At 43.3% G+C, this 18,839-nt stretch overlaps 1 protein-coding gene across 2 annotated transcripts in view; it reads left to right on the top strand.

The window, feature by feature from the left end:
- The window catches only part of LOC112572019 (protein Wnt-2b-like), a 51,894-nt gene that overhangs the window by 16,677 nt on the left and 16,378 nt on the right, over positions 1-18,839 (top strand). Inside the window, exon 1 of one of the 2 annotated variants that reach the window (XM_025251507.1) lies at positions 12,489-16,459. The exons of the other annotated variant lie outside the window; for it this stretch is intronic. Coding sequence (XP_025107292.1) covers positions 16,251-16,459 — 209 coding nt within the window. The 5' untranslated portion in view covers positions 12,489-16,250. Of the gene's footprint in view, positions 1-12,488; positions 16,460-18,839 lie in introns of those variants that run through there. 2 annotated transcript variants of the gene reach the window in all.

Raw genomic sequence — 18,839 nt, 5'->3', positions numbered from 1 at the left:
TTGATAGGAAAAAAAGGATGAACCTCGATGATTTATGAAAGTTTTAAGCGAAGGAGCCGGTAATCCGAGCGCCAGACACACCTGAGTCACGAGAGGAGCGGTTCGTGACCGGTTCTTGCTCCGCGGAGCGTGAAACTCGCGTTGTGCGCGCGCACGCGGAAATCAAGCAAAACAGCTCGAGAGTGACTTCCCTTAACAGCGTGCGTTTCCAGACAGCAACGTGTTGGACACGGATGAACGGAAGAACCGCAGAAATCAGCGTCCTCTTCTGCCTGTCTGCCCACACCTGTACCTGCTGTCTGATGAAGTGGCGTTCCACCCGATTCTCCCAATTACACTAATTACACTAATTACACATCAAGGAGCTTCGAACCTGAAGACTGTGTCTGCACCTACTTGCATGTCTGTGTGCAAGTGTTTGTTTTGTCTGTGCTTTATTTAACTTTTCTCGTGTATTTAAGATTGGGTTTCTTTAAAATCGCGTTTGCGCACTTTGTGAAAATCATGATTATATCTCTTTTGAGTTTTGTTGCCGTGAGTACTTGTACTCTGCATGTGTGATTGTGAAGACCTTTTAAGATTTTATTTTAAGGTCGTAAATTACTTCAGTTTCATCCATAACATTCACTTTTTCTTGTTTCCACTAAGGCACGCATGCAAATGCAAGAATTACCGAAACCAAATCACTTAGTAATTTTAAATCTTTCTGTATATATTGTGTTTAGAGGGATGTCCATTCATCTAACCGGGTTATGGGGACTGCTTTCTGTCGTTTGGTCTCGCCTGAAGCAGTTTTCCTTAACTGAACTTTTGGTGTGTATTTGGAGACCATGGCTGAATGGACTAATCAGAGCATCCATAGTCTTTTAACTCAACAAGACCACAACCTCATTCTCCCCCATGATATCTTTGTGTTGTTTTCTTTTGTAAAGCGCTTTGAGCTCGCTGCCAAGTGCCAATCGCTATATTATAATAATAATAATAATAATAATAATAATAATAATAATCTTTTGGGTTGGCGCCACAAAGAAGAGAGAAACTCTGCTGGTAGACTTTAGACAAGCCCTTACATGACTCGATGGCTTACATTCCTTTGTCATGACTTTCCTTTACTCTTCTTCCTGTCATATTGGAGTGGCTCTCTCTCTCTCTTATCCCACCTTCTTTCTTTCTCATTCTATGATTTTCATATGGTGTATATAAGTTGGAAGAGGACTGTTTATCAATTGTTCTTTTTCTTCTTCTTTTTGTCATTGCTTCATTGCAGAGCAAAAAGCCTACTGTCTGGCAGACGAACGTGTTCAAATAAATTGGAAAAGTGCATTACTTATTTTATTGTATTAGGACACATATCATCATCGGTATCCAACATGTACTGTTTCCCTCTCACAAAGGAGGGGTAGAATATTGAACAGTATGCTGTTGCAAATCTCCTATATACCCGATTGAACAGTAGTTCCACAGACTAATATTCTGCAATGCGTGGTACTAGTGGAAGGTATGGGTATGTCCGTGGTTTATTTGAAACTCATTACCAAATGTTGTTATCCTTTTGTAATGAATAACCCCTTTCACACTTTCCTCATGTCTTTTCTGTTTATTCTTCCTTGAGTTACGCATATTTCCATGTAATTGTTTTGCAATATTTTACTTCAGCAGTCCATGCTGTTCATTTAAATTAATTTAAATTTTAATTAGAATGTTTTGTCTCTCGTTCTTTAGTGATACCGTGTGTTTAGCCTCCCTCAATCTTCTTACCCCAGTCCTGCACTTTTTCGTTCATTAAAGCAAAACTTGACATACAGCCTTTTCTTGAAGTCCCGAGTGCTGCTCATTATTTCAGCCTCTCGGAGGTTGACCGGACCGTGTTTACAGTCAGCAGCGAGCCTATTGTTTTGGGCACGACATGTGCTCTCGATTTTCCCCGCCCTTTGTGAGCCCGCCCAGACCGGAAGCTGGAATATGGATGCCGAGGTCTGGCAAGATGCGGAGCCGAGATCGATTTGCCAGACTATTTGTTTGGGTAGTTACCATTGGCAGCTCGCGCAGCGCCTCATTTGAGCCTCGTGAATGGTGGCCAAACACATTAGAGACTGCTGGCTTGCTCGCTCACAAGCGCCCCCTGGGCTCGGTGCCGGACCACTCATACATCAAGCACAGAGCAGTTGTCTTCCCTGAGAATTGGACCAACAGCCGCGCGCCATGGACCAATAGCGTGGCGAGGCAGGACAACGGAAGCAGCCCAAAGAAAAGGTCAATAGAAGAAGGTTACACGCATTTAATCAGCAGCACTGCTTCATAAAATTAATTTCCATGATTATTAAAAAATCCTTTTTATGATCCTGTGACTGTTTGCACAGCCTAGAACATTTTCTTTGTTTTGCTTTTGAAACAAAATAGTCACTTTGAGCCGCTTAAGTAAACATCAAAAAAAGGTTTTAGAAAACAAAACAAAAATATAAAGAAGACAAATAAGACAAAATATAACCGTCGCTTCAAAGTTTAGAAGCACGGTATCTTTGGTACAAGTTGTAACTTTCTATATTTAGACAATGTTAGGTCAACACTGGATGACAACTAGTATAAACTTTTACTAGTTATAATTCCTTATGTGCCTGTAAACAATTACTAAGTTTCTTGTCATTTACTCGTGACTAAAGGTCTTAGTTTCTATTTAGTCATCAAGACTTTCTTCTTGTCCTTGAGGACAAAGCTCTCGTTTTCTGTGTAGTCATTGAATTTTTATGTTATATTCTCGTAAATAAAAATCTTTTTTTCTATACAAATGAGGTACGGTTCTCTCTCATGTTGACAGATATGTATACAAATAATTTGTATTAACTGTTCCCGATATTCCCATCTTCATTTAACTGAAATATTATACTTAGGCAGTTGTCTTCTATGACCGAAGATCCAATGAACATGTTTGCTTAGTAGCGGCTGAAAATAAGTGAACTTATTTTTGAAACATCGATACCATACAAATCATTAACACATATTTAACACTTACTTGAAGGGTAAACGTGTACGTTTGACTGAACTTCAATATCGCCATAATATTCTTAATTAAATTAAAAGGACTCAATTAATTACAATTTTGTGTCTAAAATATGAAGAAAATAGTCGTGTATGAAATGAATTTCATGCATAGGGGAAAAGATAAGGAGGGAATATATATAATAATACTTCCGTGGAATTTTGTCACAAAATACTTTCGTTCCTGAATGTCTGTTATGACCCTGTGGTATTATAGGAATATGTACATTATGGTGTTTATATGCATGATCTGTATACTCGTACATTTGTATATATTTTTGAAATAACAATTTTTCACAAAATTATTTTCGTTCTTGTATGAATGTTATGAAATTACTATATTTATAAATATTTCTTCATTAATATTTATATTTGTCTGTAAACTCCTACATTTGTGGGTATTATTATACTTAAAGATGTGTTTTGTTGATGTTCATTTAATATCTTAATATGAAGAGCAACAACAGCAGCTAAGTAAATAAATGTATAACTGTATCAAAAATTTTAAGAATTTTACTATACAATACATGAGTACAAATTTTCTCTAGAAAAGCTGATGATTATAAAAGTTCTGCGATAGCTTAACTTTGAACAAACAAAAAAATCTTCACAAGCTCCACCAAAACAAAAACAATTGTTTATCCTAACTGTAGGATTCACACAGATGGAAACTTAAGTCGAGACTTCTTTTCGAACACCTTGTAATATTTCCTAGTCAGCTGCTTTCACCAATAGAACATAAAAACAGTATATTAATTATATTCGACTTGCCCCAAGAGATCTGTAGCCTAATGAGTTGCTGTTCTTTTACAAACATTTATATGTGTAAATGAATATATTGATAGATATCTGTGTGTTTCTATCAATCAATATGTGTGTGCTCAAATAAACAGCAAACAAGTAATAAATATGAAACAAGCTATACAGATCTTAACAGAAGTAACCATAAAATTAAATGATAAATAATAGTTTGCAGATAAGTAATTTGCACTGCAGAATGTCAACATTCATGACTTTTTTTTTACACTTTCCATGAAACATTTCATGCTTGTTGTCAACGAACTAGACAAAATGAACTGCCTTTCAATTAATTAAAATGTTCATGGAGTGAGACATGTCTTTATTTGACTGTTGTTGCTATTATGTAACAGGTACATGACCAATATTTTGACCAACCTATGTACAAAGAGGAAGTCTTGAAGCCATCGAGAAGAGTGTTCTCTGAGTTAGTGCCACTGCCGGTCAGTAACAAGCGGATTAATTGTGACAGTAGAGGGATTTTTAGTAAATTGTGTCTATTTATCAGCCAGGAAGAAACTGTCAATTTATGTGGATTGTTTACATATATGGACCATGTATTTTTCACAGACAAAATCTTGTAAAAACAGTTTTTTAAATGCTGGAAAATGGTCCATATGATCTCACTGATCAGCCGCTTAGTCTTGATCATGTTTGTTTACTCCAAGTAAGGGCAAGGGGCTTTCGCTCTCATCAAACCCTATGAACCTCATTTAGACCTGCTGTGCTGTCTTTGTGTCACGTGTCAACAGACATGAATTCTCTGCCTCTTTCTCTTCGAACTGTTTCCATATTCAAACCTTTCAAGTCTGGCCCTAAAACCGAAAACCTTTAAAAACATTTTTTACAATCAAGCCTACGCTTACTCTTCAATTCCTCCTCACCCTCCATGAATTTCGCTGACTTTTGTCACAATATCTCCACCTCCTGTTGTTGTCTTCGTTTGTACAGGACATTGAGCTCGCTTCCACACAAGAACTGTAATAATATTTAAAATAATTGCGTAGGTCCGCAATAGGAAAATAGCCTGAACGAAGCTTTTGCTTCTAGCGACGGGAGGAAAGATGGGTGGATGGGTGGACATACTGAATGGCAAGATCTTGTCGCATCAGCCTCATGGTTGCCTCTGATTTCATGCGATATGGAAAGATATGGGGAGTAGGGTGTGTGCAGGCGACACCTGCTTGAAATGTCGAAACCCGTCATCAGTCAAACAAGCCCGTATGACTTCGTCATGTCTATGTCAAACCACCTGAAGCACAAGAACACACAGGTAGACGACAGCCCGCGTGGTTGCTGGAGAATGACTCAGAAGGCAAGGGATCCGTTGTCGCTGCATTCCTCGCCTCAGTCCACGAGGTGCCTCAGACGTGCTGCAAGCAACTCACCACATCTTGTCGCCACACCCGGAGCAAGGGACTACAGAAAGGCCGAGGGACATGTCGGGGGTGTTGGGCAGGGTGGAGGGGTTTGCATGGAACATGTGAATAATATTGGCGAGGACGGGGCATAGTCCCGAGTATCGCCTGGCGTGAAAATCTTCTTTTCAAAAGGCTTACGGGTGCTGGAGACACTTGTTTATATATTAGCAGCGGTGTAGCTACAGGCACCCGCCTCCTCCACCCTCTATCCATCCACACTCGTTCGCCCTCCACCACACGACTGCCATAATCCACCCACCCACCGTTGTCCTGTCGGCGAAACAAAATTCTTGTTGAGCCTCTATGCCGAGTCACGGGTCATCTCGTCTTGACTCCCTTCCTCCTCTCTTGTCGCCTCTATCTTCAAGGGGGATCAACAACCCTCCTTTTCGTCCCTTAGAGAGATTCATCGGTTCAACAACAAGGGGGAGGAGGGGGAGGAGTTTGGACAACAGCCGCGAGGACGGTTGCAGATGGAAACTGGGTTGGGGTGGGATAGGGGGATGAATGAAAGTGGAGGGGTGTGTGGTCAACGTGCAGACAAGAAGAATCCGTTGATCGTGAAAGGTAAACAATGTGACAGCAGCCGACAGTCCGTTATGTTTAGTAACGAGATTCAGTTTTAGCGCCGCTGGGAATTTAGCTTGTGTTACAAAAAAATTAAATATTATGTGGAGATATGTTTGCCACACAGTTACTCAATTTTTCTTTCTTTTCATACTTTCTTTGTCCCTGCTTTTCTCCGTGTTCCTTGATGTTTAGACATTTCCTCAGGCTGTGGTCAATATTGTCATACAAATTAACAGTCCATTTATTTCTCATAATAATTCAGCACCTCTCAGCCATACCCCTGTTGCCCCTAACCGACCTGTTGCGGTCGACGACTTACCTGTGACCCTATAAGCTGTCTTTGAGATAAAATATGCAACTGTCCTCCACACGTCACATTCAGGAGACGTGAGTCACATGACTGGACTAGCAAGTAACACGCTCCCGTCCACAGAATTAATGGCATGAAAACAAAAAGGATTGGGTTAATGGGAGAAAATCAAGTCTCATCAACATGTGACTGATGTCCCCTAATATGACTTGAGGAAGGTGGGGAGTGTGAGGTGGATCTCCCTGGTTTCACAGGTTCTGTGTTTCTATTTAGGTTTCTCTGTTTTTGTATAGGATGTCTATGTTTTTATCTAATATGTCCGACACCATGCTGAAAGCAAAATTTATTTTGCAAACTTTGTGGTACTTCAAACGTACTATGTCGTTAGCAAAGAGACATCCGAGCTTTGATCGAGGATTGAGTAAAGTCTGGACTTGGTAGGACGTTTGTGTTGACCGTCTACCTGCTGGCTTCTCGTTGTGTCTTCTTCCTCTAGCTCTGCGAGCTGGTAGAATCTGTTTCAGTCATTCGTCCTTTGACAGGTAGTGGCCATTGTGATGGCGAAAGGCCACATGGCTAGACGCGGCAGTTGACAAGGTCTACCTATCATGTCTGTATTGAGCGATGGTAAGCAGATTTTGCACAGGACGACCAGTCCATTCCTTCGGGCTCATCAGCCAGTTCTTTCTCTGGCCACTGCGGCGTGGAATTACAAAGTATCTTGGAGGATATTCTTTGACAGAGAATCGCTCCTGCTCAAATGTGCGAACCAGAGCAACTTAGAGCCAAGCTGTTCTGCTAGCAGTTTTTATTTTAGCGATGGTGCTGATGTGATTCTGTATTACTTTCAACACTACTTAGCTTGGGTGAATAATTAAGCACTGTTTGCTGTTACATTTTCTTCTCTTTTATTGTTTTGTTTTTGGAAAGGACATGACTAGCTACTGCGTCTATTCTTTGGGTGATTCTTTGTGTTCCCAGACTGTTTGGCACAGAGCAGTGATGGCCTTTATTGTTTTGTCCCACCCTGCTTGAGCAGCTCAGCTGGGCCGTTGGCAACACCTGGGGACTCTCCTCTCTGGACTGGGTAACCTCCCTGTCGACTTCTTCCTATGGGACTGGTAGGTCTGAAGGTTCACTGGTTCTAGTCTGAATGTTTAGAAGGATGTTAGCGTCTGTCGTCAGCTGCAAGTTATACAGGTCTGGGATGTGTTGTTGACCGAGGGTTGTTTCCCTTGCTTTTGACTCTCTAGCACCTACTGGGCTGTTGACAGTAGCGACGTTTCCAACGAGGGTGAATTAATGTTTTAGAGAGAGGTATTTAAATGGCCTCTCTTACGCCAAACACCCAGTCCTTTTTCAGCACAAAGTGCCGACTAACAATTGACACATTTATTGTCGAACTAATTAACTAAATATATATATTATATTAAATCTCGACGCCAGGTGAAAACAGATGATTATGGATGAAGTGTTTACTCTTCCAGCACCGGGCTGCAATCTTTGCCCTTGCAGGTGATAGACTAACCAGGTAGGCATATCCTAGTCGTCATTTCCTTGATTCCCTCAATCAAAAGGTTATGACCTGTGCAGAGAGGATTGAAAGGTCCTGCAAATATGACTGAATTTGCCGGTCTCGAGTGCAAGTTGACCGTTAAGTATGGTCGATTTGCCGGCGATGTAAGACTCAGTTTCAAGACTTGACACGCACACCAACCAGCAACGGTTTTTGGAAGCCGAAAAAACCCCCAAACTTGGATCTTATGTCAGTTCTGATCCTGCCTGCAACCCTTCCCTGGTCTTTGTAATCGCCAATTATCCTGTGTATATCGCGTCTGTTGAGATGGACGAGGGTTCCAATTGCCAAACTCTCAGTCCAACCGACGAAGATTTTCTTTTGTTCTTCTGGACTGTTCTGGGTCAGTTAAACTACTGTAACTCTTTTCTTGCCGGCTGTCCTCAGTACCAAATTGACAGCCTTCAAAACTTCCAGAACTCGGCTGCTAAATTCGTTCTCTGTGAACATGGAACACCATTCCACTGGCTACCAATGAGAGCAAGAATTGCCTCTTGGCTACGGATTCTTTACTGTCTCGTCCGCCTTTCTATTTTTCTGACCTCTGTACTTTTAATTAGCCAAATTAAGGAATAAGTAAACACATAGAAACAAATATCTAGAGTTCTAGACCATTCTAGAAGAAATACTACAAATTTCCTTCATGGACCGTATGATGAACGGACTTGTAGGGACTGGACTGCTCATTCCAGGCACGACTTTTCATCCCGCAAGACAAGCACAAGCGGTGAATTTGTCACTCGATGTCTTTCCAGGTTATCTTGACGACAGATCCCCATTAAGAAATGACAGAGAGAGGGAACCAAAATGTTGAGAAGGATGTGATGTTGTATGTTTATCGCGCTTTTTAAATTTAGAGATGATTTTGCAGATGTGAATCTTCGTGTATATAAATTATCTCTGTACGTGTTTTGATTATTACAACATGTAGGGAAATGCCCTTCGAATAAACGGGTCTACATGAATTTTTTTAGACAAAAGGAAATAATAATAACGGTAATCAGTAACCGTAACACGGGACGATCTGGTCACACCCCAACCTTGGTTGGATCGTGGAGGAGAGCCGAGACGTAGGTATAACAGGTATAACAACAAATTCACTGTAACAGTTCTAGACTTGTGACTTTTCTACCCCTCCTTCCCACAAAGCCGTCTGCCTCTCACCTGAAACAGTCAGACCAGGTACATTCTGACAGCAGTTGCAAGATATGAGTACTGATACCTTGCTGTCGTTGGCAAATCTCTGGAGGTAGGCGCAGATAAAAGGTTGTGCGACGGTGGGGTGGATGGTGAAGGAAGAGAAAGAGAGAACGAGAGAGAGAAAGGTGTGTCATTGTCAGGTACAATAAGATTCTTGGCTGGCGGTGACGCGTGTCCATCAGGGGACATCAGCGGCGGGCAAGAACAAGAAACATGATTTCCGTCGTTAGAACTGCCGAGGGTCGTGAGCGCTGCTGTTGGTCTCGTCCTCCCATCGCCTTCCCCTCCAGCCCCTGGGAGGACGCAGCTTGAAAAGAAACTCCCAAAAGGGCGGGTAAGTGTCACATTAGTTCCAGCCGTCAAACCTCTGGGGTGACGAAGTTGACGGCTCTTCAGCTCTTTTGTCGGCCTCTCGAGCCACGAACAAGGGAGCAGCTGAACGCCGTCCTGTCGCTTCCCTGGCCGCCTCCTCCCTCGCTCCGTGCCACCTTTTTTTTTTTTTTGTTGGTGGGCGCCGGCGGCCTTACCTGAGCTCCGTGTCGGCTGGGTTGCGATCCTCCACGGGAGGGTTGTTTCTAACCATACGTGGCCAATTCGCCGGCAAACAAAGGCGCGACATCATTCTAACATCTTCGCTAGCGCGCGGCGGAATTTGGCCGCTTACACTTCATGGCATGGAAATAATGCTTGGTCTGAGCTTCATCCCATTTAAAGGTCTACCAAAATGCACGATATTTTTTTTTTTCTTCTAATGACTAGACAGAGCTCAGTTCCAGATTCACCCAAACGTTTATGAAAACCTCTTTATATTCTCGAGATATATAGTATACAAACATCGCCATTCTGGAAAGGAATTATATAATTGTAGATAATTGTATAATATGATAGTTTCTGTTGTTAAGCCAGTGGGAGAGCTGCGACTCCATGTTGGGCATATCCGTGAACATTCGTGACGTCACGAGTGTGACGATGCATGGCGATGAAACAGGGGAGTTAATTTAGGTAAATGAGTATATTATACTTAGCTCAATCCAAAATCACCTTTAACCTTATGTATGTTTACATAGAATAAGACGTGTAATTATTTTTGTTTACCATCTTTTTAAAAAGTCTGTCTTAAGAAAAGAAACTAATTTGTTATAAAAATCAAATCGTGTCGGTCACAACCGTTAGACCACAGTCGTGTAACTGGTCATAACACTTAGTTGTATTTTGTAATTACTGTTCTGCTGATTATGAAATTTAGTCATAGGCTTAATACTTATATCGCGGTGCTGGGTATGTTTTGTCCATGAATTTCAGTGGTTGAGATAGTCTCTATACATAGTGCCTGTGGCTAAGTGAAGTGCTTCCCGTACGAATGATAAGAACAGACGGCCCTACATGAACTATCCTGGAATAGTCTGGTCCAGTGATATAAAGACTTGGTCTGTGGTGTTGTTACTCTTGAAAATAATTGATCCCAGCGAGCAGGCGAAATAGTCTCACATCTCCCTACACATTCGCCTCGCACTTTCTCTCTCTCTCTGTCTCTCACACACACATCTATGCTCGGAGCAAGCGACAGAGAGATATACAGAACTCTTCCATACCGACAGTTGAATACAATTGTCAGACAGCCGTAGACAAGAAATTTATGATCATTCTTTAGCTCACTTCCTGACATTCACCTCCTCTGTACTCAGTTTCTTCTCCACAAAATGAATAAAACTTATGTTAATTCCTTAAGATTGTTTTGTATAAGCGTGTTTAATTGTTACCTCGGCTGTCGGGTTCTCTGTCAAAATCCGATTACTGCTTTATTGTACTGCAAATAAATCGTTTGTCGTATCGCAACCATCTTGGCCACCATGACATTCTGTGAGAACAATCATCTTTACAATTTCAAAGGGTTAGTCCATACGTTGGACAAACGACTGGTTTTATTTCCTTGTCATGTTGTGCCACTTCCATCGCACTAAAGATCGTACAATCAAGGTCGACTTTCAAAACATCTACAGCAAATGATTGACGTCACATACCACCACCAGTCATCGCCACCCCGAGCCTGTCACGTGTAGGAGGCGTGCCCCAGGCTCGTAGGTACCTGTGGGTCTCCTGGGGAGCCAGCAAGACGCGTTGATTAGCCTCGCTTCCAATCTCACGGCGCGTGCTCCTTCAGTGTGGCCAAAGGGACATGAACGTTTTTAATTGAAGGCCAGAGGTCATTCACCGCCATTTGTAATCTCTTTTGTCTTCGTCAGGTGCAACGTGCCGCCAGAGTGATGGAGGCCGGAGAGGTTTGTAGCGTGGACCGGAGAGGAACTTCTACTTCCGGGGTATTCTTACCACTCGAAACAATTTAATTGGAAGGTGCGCTGCAATTTTTATTTGAAAAGCCTTGAATTTTTAGCGATTGTATTTAGGTAATAATAAAGGGTACTAACTTTTCGAATCTGTTTGAATAAATTCCGTTTAAAGAAACATCGACATACCCCAAAAGGGGTCAAATGGGTTTATTGACTACGCTCACGTGATCACGACTACAGCCAGTGGGAGAACTGTTACGTGAGCATGACGGGACCATCACGTAACGGGACTGGTAAAGTTTATGTCCTTACGGTAATGATTGAAGAGTTCAATGCTCAGATTGTGTCTGGTGGACAAGCTTTGTGGCTGGCTTTGTGAACCAGAGGTACATCCGAGTTACCAGGGTTTGCTTTACCTCCACTCAATACCCAGTAAAGGCCTCTGCAGCCCCAGGTGAGACGGGGACTACAAGACCCTCCACCGACCCAGATTTACCTGTTTGCAAGTGCGGGAAACTGCGTCTCTTCCGGGCTGTGGTAATTCTGAGGTAGCATAACCTTTACATCAGGACACCAGCCTCAGGACGTAGCAGCTCCTCAAAGGTATGGCCGTTTGGGGTATTCTCCGGACACTCCGACTCGTCTTACTTCTATTGACGAAATCATCTCTAGATGGAAGTGTTTAACTATCAAGTAGGCAACCAACCAATCAACCAACCAGTTTTATGGAATGGACTTTTTCCTGTCCCTGTGCACAAGCAGTAATGGCGAGCTAGGAAGTCTTGTATTTCTGCGCCTGTCAGATGATTGGAGCGACGCACCGACTTGAGAAGTCGTTTATTAGAGAGAAAAACAAACTTGGATGGGTCATCAAACGATCTGCTCAGGGTTAGGCATATCTGAAACCATTGAAACAGCAGTGATATTATTGTTCAACAGTATCGGATGACAATAAGAGCGTGAAATAATTTCAAACATTTATTTTAAATTTTATTGATATCCAGCCTCTATTCCAAAGCTTTTCTAAGTAAGAACAAAACGAAGCGTCTGAGTCGAATGAAATAAAATATTTTTCCTTTAAATAAAAACGTGTACAATGGATTGTGGTATATTGAACATATTAACACTCACATTTGTAGTTAATGAATATTTTGGAAACAAAAAGAGGTTTTGTTATAGTGGAATCTTGTTTGAAAAACTTAATTCTGTTATTTGGTGTACATGTGCTTTGATGAATGGGTATATCTGCGAAAATGTATTTGTGAACATGTCTGCGTGCGTGTGTGCGTGAATAAGAAAGAAAGTGTGTGTGGCAAATGAAATACGGATGCCACAGGCGAGCAGCACGGGGACGAACGAACTTCGCATGTTTGAAAACCGGGGATTGCGAGTAGGGCATGTGAGCTGCTTCGTTGAAGATGTCGGGTGAAGGATAAAAGAAAACAGATGGCTGCATAGTCATTTACGATGTTCCAAATGACCCTTCTCCTTCTCGCTGTCAAGAGACAGTAACCAATTTATAATGAATGCGCGGCGCTATACTCCAGCGGTTGAAACCTTTTCATGAGCTGTCGGGACCCTGTATGGAGCCCCCCGTGGCGTTGGCGCAAGACGGAACAAGTGGTCTTGTTTTTGCAAACTAACTTCCCCCCATTCAAGACCCGCCAAGCCCTCATCTTCTCCTCCAAAATCTTCGACACTCCATCTACCTCCTAAACTGGTTTCCTTTCCAAACTCTCTTTCACTCACTCTTCTCTCTCTCTCCGTACGGTTGAAAGACCCGTAAAGCTCATTCCAACACACACGTCCTTCACATTCTTGGATAACGCCTATAGTTGTCAGAAGTTCCAGACGCAGGCAATGGGGTTGGGATGGAGGGAGGAGGAGTTACCATGGCGGGGGTGAAAGGTAATTCGTGCGTCGAGACTTTCGGCTGTGCGAGAAGTGGTGAGGTTTACTGGTACAAGGTCCGAAGCGCTGGATGGCTGGATGGCTGACAAGAACCGGCGAAATTATCGGCTGGGAGAAGTGGGGTGAAGGGTGGGGTGATAAAGAAAGAAGTGAAAAGAAAGGACCAGAATTGCAGCCAGCGATTGGCAGGCGATGAGAAGACAGGGAGGGCCAGGTTCGGGGCCTCTCCGTCACACACACACACAGAGGTTTGGACTGATTTTTAACGTTCTTCTTCACGTGTCGTGTCTGGAGGGGCGGGGCCATGGCTGCTCCTCCTAACGCATACCTCGCCCCTCCTTCCCCTCCACCTTGCCAACTCGACCCCCTTCGTCTCGCCTTTCATTCACCTTTCCCTACCCCTCCCCTTTTCCTCCCCCGCCCCCGCCCACCACTACACACACACTCTCTCTCTTCCTCTTATGAGACCATCACCGCCATCTTCTGCGTCTCTTTCAAACACTTCTCACCTTCCGACGCCTTCTCGTTTTTCTCGATCCTTCGCAGAGACCCTTCGGCCACCTGCAAGTCGAGATTCGTCTGTCTTCTGCTAAAAGTGCTCCTAGGAATTCCGGCTTGTTCGTCTCTACCTGGCCCCAGACCGCCGTCGTCGCCCGTCTGCTGACGCCTTGCTGTTACCTGTGTGCATGTTACCTGCACACCTGTGTCTGACGGCAATCCTTACGTGTGCCAGGTGCGCCATCCGTTGCCGAGTCGACTGCTGTGCGGTCGGGCCCTGCTGTCTCGTGCATGTGTGTATGTGTGTGTCCGTCAGTCCGTTCGACCGGCCGCTCGGCCTCTTTGCAGACAGGTTGGAGATACCGTGGATAACTCCTTCCCAGCCCCTCAGGGATTTTCTATTCTGTCGCAAACACTTGCGCAAAGAGCAAGTATTTTCTCGCGGGAAGACGAGTCGTCTCTACCTCTCGCCATCACGTTTGCCCCTTCATCTTGCTGCGACGACTAATCACGGACGAAGGATCTGTCAAGGGAGGTTATCTTGTTTTCTTGAAGATGTTACTTGGATTTCTTGATCGTGTTATCTGCCGCAGGAGCTTATTATGTAAGAACCGATGTCTTGTCACTGTTCCTTCAAAGCCACGTCGTCCAGAGCGAGTCTAAACTTTTTCGAGTACTCCCTTCACACAAAACTATTCTCTAAAATTTTTGTCTGGATTGACCGGAAGAGGTTAACCCTGTCTCGTATCAACATATAAAGTCTTCGTTTATCGACAGTCTCATCTGTGGACAGAAAAATCTCATTGACGAGAAAAAACAAACAATAACGAGGAGCTTGGGAACATGGTTTACATTTTAAAAATGTGAATAACTTTGAATCCAGTACAGTTCGGACATGATTTCACCATCCAAGCCAAACCTAGGGTTGGACCTTTGTGTCCAGAAACTGTCACCAGCGTGACAACGGTTCAGTCGATGTTTGACTCGTGATTTGATTTTTAGCCACTACGAATCCTGGGATGGTCGCTCCTCGCACAAGATTTGAAGAATTAAATTAGAAAGAGTGTGGTCTTCAGGAGTCTATCGAGGATGAAGATGTCGAGAAACTTACTGCTGTGTCATTTCTCTAGTCTCAAGCACGCTGTTGCCATGGTTTACTAGAGATCAGTGAAGGCGCCATCGGTGTTTTCTTCACGTCGAGTTTTTCTTTCTCGAAGAGTTCCTCTGGTTCTTAATCGCAGGAGACAAACCAGCCGACTCCCAAGAAGTGTTGTCTGAATCGCGCTACCTGGCATATCGGCCGCCAGGATTTTTAACAAAATTTTCCCAGCAGTTTTCCGCTGACATCGCCCCTGTTATCTCTTCTTCGTTGAGTCTGAACTGCATGGGTAAGTCGGGTGACCTCAGGGATGGACGTGTCCTCGGAAGGCCTCGCTTTGTGACGGTTGGTCGAGATGCGCGTCAGCACGACCTGGTACGTCGCGAGCGTGAGTGTGACATCACGCTACATGGTGCGCCGAGAGGGCGCGTGTCACGTCACGGCGCATTGGTGCGTGGGCCGTCACGTCGCCTTCACCACAAACTGAAAACAATGGTGATGTAAGGTTGTAAAGCGGCTAAACGAGAGAACCATATATTATTATCATCTCAAAATTTGCCAGAAAATATTGCTGATATCTGTAGCTGTCACGTGCTCCAATGATCTATAAAGGACAGTTTTTTTGGAAGAGGGGAAAAATTAGTTGCTTTCAGAAAGCTACATTTTTTTTGTTTACTGGACACGCTATATTTTTAATGCATGATAAATAAATTTCATCGATGATGTGCCACCTTCCCACAAACCAAGTAAAACCTCGGAAACTGTACACACAGACCAGCCTTGAGTGACTGAAGAAGACATGCAGGGAAAAGTGTGCGCGTCAGGACAGGAAATCAGAATTTATAATTTCTCACCAGCGTGGATATCAACAGTCAACAAAAGGTTAATGAGTAGATGGACCTGACCCTGTCAGGCATCCAGTAAATGAACTAGGTCAAAAGAAAGTAGTAACGGATTTTTTTTTTTTTTTTTTTTTTGGAAGTGTGTGTCGCTCGAACAATGAGAACAATACAAGTCTGTACACGACACAAAATTGCAGGGAATGCCTGCACACTTGTCACCACTACAGCACAAAAGACAATAGTTATGAAGGTTCGAGACTGATTAAGAGCTAACAACTTGTTTGTGTGTGTGTTTCTTGAAGTCTCTCGACGGTTCAGTGTTTACATAATCACAAGATCATTCGGCGTAGAACAGGAAGGTGGCCAGACACCAAGAGATTGAGAAACAAAGAGTGCTGGTGGACAAGTATGTCAAGGACTGCTAGTGGAGAAGTATGTCAAGGAGAAGGGCTGGTAGTGGAGAAGTACATTTCCAGTGACACCACCACCGCAGCTCGGGATTTACTGCTGGAAGTAACTCTACTTCAACAAAGACCGATCGGTGGCTCGCGTCCCATGTAAGAAGGGACAACCAGTTGACCCACTAATTTCCGGCACAAGAAAAGGCGATCATTTTCGACCACCCCACCTGGCTGATCTTTTTCATGGACGTCAAGAGGATCTCAGCTACGGTGACCCTGTGAGGGTGGGAAGAAAGGTGAATGGACACTATGACGTCACAAGGGCAAGCTGTTGTTGCCGAGGGCGGTGGTTTCCCAGGAGAAGCCGGCGGAGGAAGAAAGGGTGGCCACGGGATGACCCGTAGGGGCAGGAGTCCCACGCAACAGCTGAAATCCAACCCATGTCTCCTGCTCCTGCTGCTGCAGCTACTGTGCCTCGTGTGCGTGGGGCATGCCTCTGCCTCCTGGTGGTGAGTCATTGCAAGATCCTTTCTTCCCGCGCGTGTGTGTGTGGATGTGTTTTGTTCCGCGACAACAAGCGTTTAGAATCCCTTTCGTTGTTTCCGAAAAAAGCTATTTTCAATTTAAATATTTAAATTTCGGTGACTGATTAATATGATAATAATATTAATACAACTCTTAATTTTAGTACTGTGAGTCTGAATGGTTTTAGAATAATGCTATCCCGATGGTAAGGTGATTTTTTTCACTGTAATGCGCAAAAGTTACTGGATTCAAATGTTTCTGGATGTGATGCGACCGCTTTTGTGCAAGATCCATCATTTACAGGCAATCACAGTGACACAAAGATAATTAGCTAAGCGAGTTATGCAAACCGAGGATGTAATAATATTATTTAAGAAGTTAAAAGCGAATAATGACCAGAAATTTCAAAGGAGACGGTAAGTGTTGGCAGCTGTCAGCCTCTGGGTGTCGCTGTAATGTTGATATTCCAGGGGCTGCACACACCGCCACTTGTACCTGGCTGGTAATATCAATGAAATATCGAACTGAGACAAAGCATAACATCATCCGACACGTCTGAGTTTACTGTTCCGAGGGCTAAACTAACAAATGTCTCACCTACCTTACGGAAGCAGCAGTCCTCTTCAGTCCTCTACCTCCGTCCTAAGCCCCATTCACTCCGCTTCCCCGCGCTGTACCTGTGTCCTGCTGAGTAAGACTTCAGTAAGACCGGATCGAAACTCTCCAGTCGGCTCGGAAAAACAAATCAGCGATCTTCAGTGGTAAAGGGTCCAATGTTTAGATGTTTGTGCAGGAAGTAAATAAACGCTATAGATATTTGCAATGCGATTGATAATAAACTGTGTGTGTTTGGTGCAGATCTTCTTCTTCTTCTTCTTCTTCTTCTTCTTCTTCTTCTTCTTCTTCTTCTTATTATTATTATTATTATACAAAATGTGTAGCAGCGTTCTTTGCGAACAATTTCAACCTTTCTTATTGTTGCATAATTTTTATTTTTATTTCTTTATTTTGAAGACGGGATGAGAAACATTAATAATAGTAATATACAGGGTAAGACGTTTGTGATTCTTTTTCGTAAATTACGAACATCTTTTCCTAGCAACCAAAAAAAAAAAAAAGACTGCCATCATCTACAGCGTGGTTGGAAGCAATTGTTAAGCCGTGCGATGACTGAGTCAACGACAGGCATGTCGTTTTCCTCGGTCTTGATGAAGGTGTTGTCTCATACGGAATTGGCAGTTCCAGCCGTGCGGTTGGATGCCTGTTCTGCGTTCTGTCGGCGTCTAATTTTAGTTGCGCGTGCGCCGTCGACTGGCGGTTGGCGTCCCACACTTGAACTGCGCTCCCTTGCCTCCGCATCCGCCATCGCGCCGACCCTCCGTCTGGCCGCTGGCTGGCATCTCATCTCACGGCGGCTCGCAGGCGCATGAAGACGGACGATCTCACGTCGCGTTGCCACTTACCTCGCCGTGGGATGCCGCCATTAGTCGCCTTGTTAGTTACGTCACTGTACGTCACAGCTGTTGGCGTGCATTGTCTGTGAATTCTCGTTGCCGTGAAAATTGACGAACCGAGGGTTAAGTTGTTTTATTTGTTTGTTTGGTTTTTTTCCCTCTCCCACTGGCGCGATCATTACGCGAGTTTCTGTTAGCTTATTCAACTTCATGAAATTATATTTTCGTCGGATTCGTCGGTTTTTAAAAAAATGTAATTTATATATATATATTGAAAGTACGTCTGTCAGTCTGCTTTCCCGCCTTTCTGGACTGTTTTGCTGTAATACAGCGCAGGTTTTCTTTAAACTCAGCAGCGAGCAATTTTCATGGGTTTTGATGTGTATATTATTATAATTTCTTAACAACCATGAAATGTTATCACATATGAACAAATAATCGGTTTCATGTTCAAGATCGCTTGGGGTACATCTCAAACGTCTTCGTTCATGTCTTTAATTCCACGAAGCCACCCGTTTAGAACAAATATTTTAAGTTTAAGACTTAACTGTCGCTAGTAACATGTCTTCTTCCATTGATTGTACTTGGGTAAAATTTATCATAAAATAAATATTAAAGTAGGAAGCGTGAACATGAGTAAGTACCTATGAGTCAATACCCTTTATCGAATGTGTATTACTAGTGTGACATGAACCATGGCTCCACAAAAGAAAAGAACCACGTGCACATTTCTCAGAGAGTTTGAGACTCCTACATAATATCTTTGTGATATTATTAACCGCAGCGAAATGACCTATACTCACTTATAAGAACTTCTGCAAATACACCAGTTCATCTTTGAATTCCTAGAACCGTTAAATACGTTGTAAGAGTGAAGTCAGCAATCTGGTTGAGACGAGTTCATCGACTA

The sequence above is a fragment of the Pomacea canaliculata genome, linkage group LG9 (genome assembly GCF_003073045.1).
Source record: "Pomacea canaliculata isolate SZHN2017 linkage group LG9, ASM307304v1, whole genome shotgun sequence".
Lineage (NCBI taxonomy): Eukaryota > Metazoa > Mollusca > Gastropoda > Architaenioglossa > Ampullariidae > Pomacea > Pomacea canaliculata.
The sequence above is the reverse complement of the archived record's forward strand: the minus strand, read 5'-3'. Positions and strand labels throughout refer to the sequence as shown.